The sequence below is a fragment of the Pyrus communis genome, chromosome 12 (genome assembly GCF_963583255.1).
Source record: "Pyrus communis chromosome 12, drPyrComm1.1, whole genome shotgun sequence".
Classification (NCBI taxonomy): Eukaryota; Viridiplantae; Streptophyta; class Magnoliopsida; order Rosales; family Rosaceae; genus Pyrus; species Pyrus communis.
The window spans coordinates 13,656,922-13,659,040 of record NC_084814.1 but is presented as its reverse complement, the minus strand read 5'-3'; the positions used below and the strand labels follow the sequence as shown (position 1 = coordinate 13,659,040).

Here is a 2,119-nt window from a genome sequence, read left to right as displayed (position 1 = left end):
CACAATCCAGCCTAATTTTTGGGCTTAGGCCGCATGTCCCTAATTACTCAGCCCACCCGTGGGCTTAGGCCTTTCTTTTGGGCCCTGAGTTTAATTGCCTAATTATTTTTAGGCCTAATGGGTTTTATATATTTTTTTCACCCATACTTTAAACTTGGCTCGAAGTGCAAATAATGAATTCAATTATAATTTTTCTATTTGCATATTTCTATGTATATATTTGCGTTTGTCTGCAGGAACATATGAACATGAAGTTCATAATTATTTTGAAACCTGAAGTTTCTATAAACATGCCTTGATTGAAAACCTGAAGTTTTTTCATGCGAATATTAACCAATACATGTCTATTAGAACCAGAATGTTCTACTCTTATGTGAATGGATTGCTTATTTTTCTCCATTCCATGAATCACATCTTGTCCTTTATTTTGTGACAGGAACATGTCAAATTTGAATAAACTTGACTTCATCGCTTTGGAGGTCTCTGGAATGAACTACCTTAAGTGGGTCCAAGATGTGAAGCTCCACCTCACTGCAAAGAATTTGCGTCCTGCCATTGAAGATAAGACGAACAACCCTGTTGGCGAAGTGGAGAAAGCCACCATCGCTATGATCTTTATTCAAAGACATATCCACGATGCTTTGCAAACTGAATATCTTGCTGAGGTGGATCCACGAGCACTATGGGTCACTTTGGATGATCGTTTTGATCACCAAAATGACATTTTCTTGCCTGAAGCAAGACATGACTGGCGGCATTTGGGCTTCCAAGACCTTAAGTCTATGAATGAATATAATTCTGAAATTTGTCGAATCCGATCACTTCTTAAGTTTTGTAATGAAACTTTGACCGAAGAAGATCTCCTGGATAAGACTTATTTGACCTTCTCTGCTACTAATATTAACCTGCAGCAACAATATAACCTTCAGAAGTTCACTAAGTTCTCAGATTTCATCTTTGTTTTACTTCTTACTAAAAGGCAAAACCAGTTGTTGATGAAGAATCATCAACCTTGACCTACTAGGACTACTGATGTGCCTACAGCATACTGTAGCTATAACGAATTCAGGGAGATAGTGAAACCACACACACTATTTTGCGTGAACGCATCTATTTCACTAACTTCGTACCTAAGAATGCACCTCTAACAACCCTCTCAGGCCCATCTAACCTAATCAAAGTTTACGGTAAGGCACGTATAATGTTGTCTAATGGTATAATCTTGACCATTGATGAGGCTCTTTATTCTCCACGTTTCAGAAGAACGTTGTTGAGATTTAAGGACATTAGAGATAACAATTACCATGCTGAAACCCACATAGAAAACAGAGTTGAATTTTTGTGAATAACTTCCTACGAATATGGCCAAAAGCGTATTCTAGAGAAGATGGAGCGTATCCCAAGTGGTTTGTACATTATGACCATACGCCCCATAGAAAGCCACTATGTGGCCAGCCCTACATTTGGGATCGCACACGAAATTACACTTTGGCATGATCGTTTGGGACATCCTGGAAGAATAGCATTGCGTCATATCTTCAAATCATCACATGGACATCCACTAACTCAAAGTTTAGGTTCGATTCAAGGAATTGCATGTCAAACATGATCTATGGGAAAGCTTATTAGTCAGCCTTCTTATGCAAAGATTTGTTCTAATCCTCCTATTTTTCTACAACGGATTCAAGGGACATTTGTGGACCGATTCACCCTCCATGCAGACCATTTAGATATTTTATGGTTTTGGTTGACGCTTCCAAACGTTGGTCACACGCAAGGTTCTAAAAATCACTAAGCGCTAGTTGGGCGGCAGGCAGGGGCCTAGCACCTAGGTGGTTAGGCAGGGCCTAGGCGGATGCCTAGGCGGATTTGAAAAAGATATACATATATAATGCAAGAGTATAATATCGTCTAATCTTAAAAAGAAAAAATAATAAAATAATATATTATAAGAATATAATATAATGTTGTTTTAAAACAGAACAAATAATAAAATATTATCTGAATCATTTATATAATATATTTATTGGACCAAAGCAATAACAATAGGAAGAAGGATTCACAAGAGCTTGTTCTTGCCTCTCTTTGTCCAACTCGACAATGGGTAATTATTCTTTAT

The 2,119-nt window shown here is 37.7% G+C and overlaps 1 protein-coding gene across 1 annotated transcript; it reads left to right on the top strand.

Moving 5' to 3' along the window:
• The first annotated feature begins 440 nt into the window (after nucleotides 1-440).
• LOC137710030 (uncharacterized) lies at nucleotides 441-1,016 on the top strand. Its single transcript, XM_068448992.1, has one exon. It carries the CDS (start codon nucleotides 441-443, stop codon nucleotides 1,014-1,016), a length of 576 nt encoding a protein of 191 aa, XP_068305093.1.
• Nucleotides 1,017-2,119: the final 1,103 nt, after the last annotated feature.

Excerpts from the sequence above, each read along its gene's own strand:
- LOC137710030 (XM_068448992.1), top strand. The coding sequence starts at position 441 with ATGTCAAATTTGAATAAACTTGACTTCATCGCTTTGGAGGTCTCTGGA.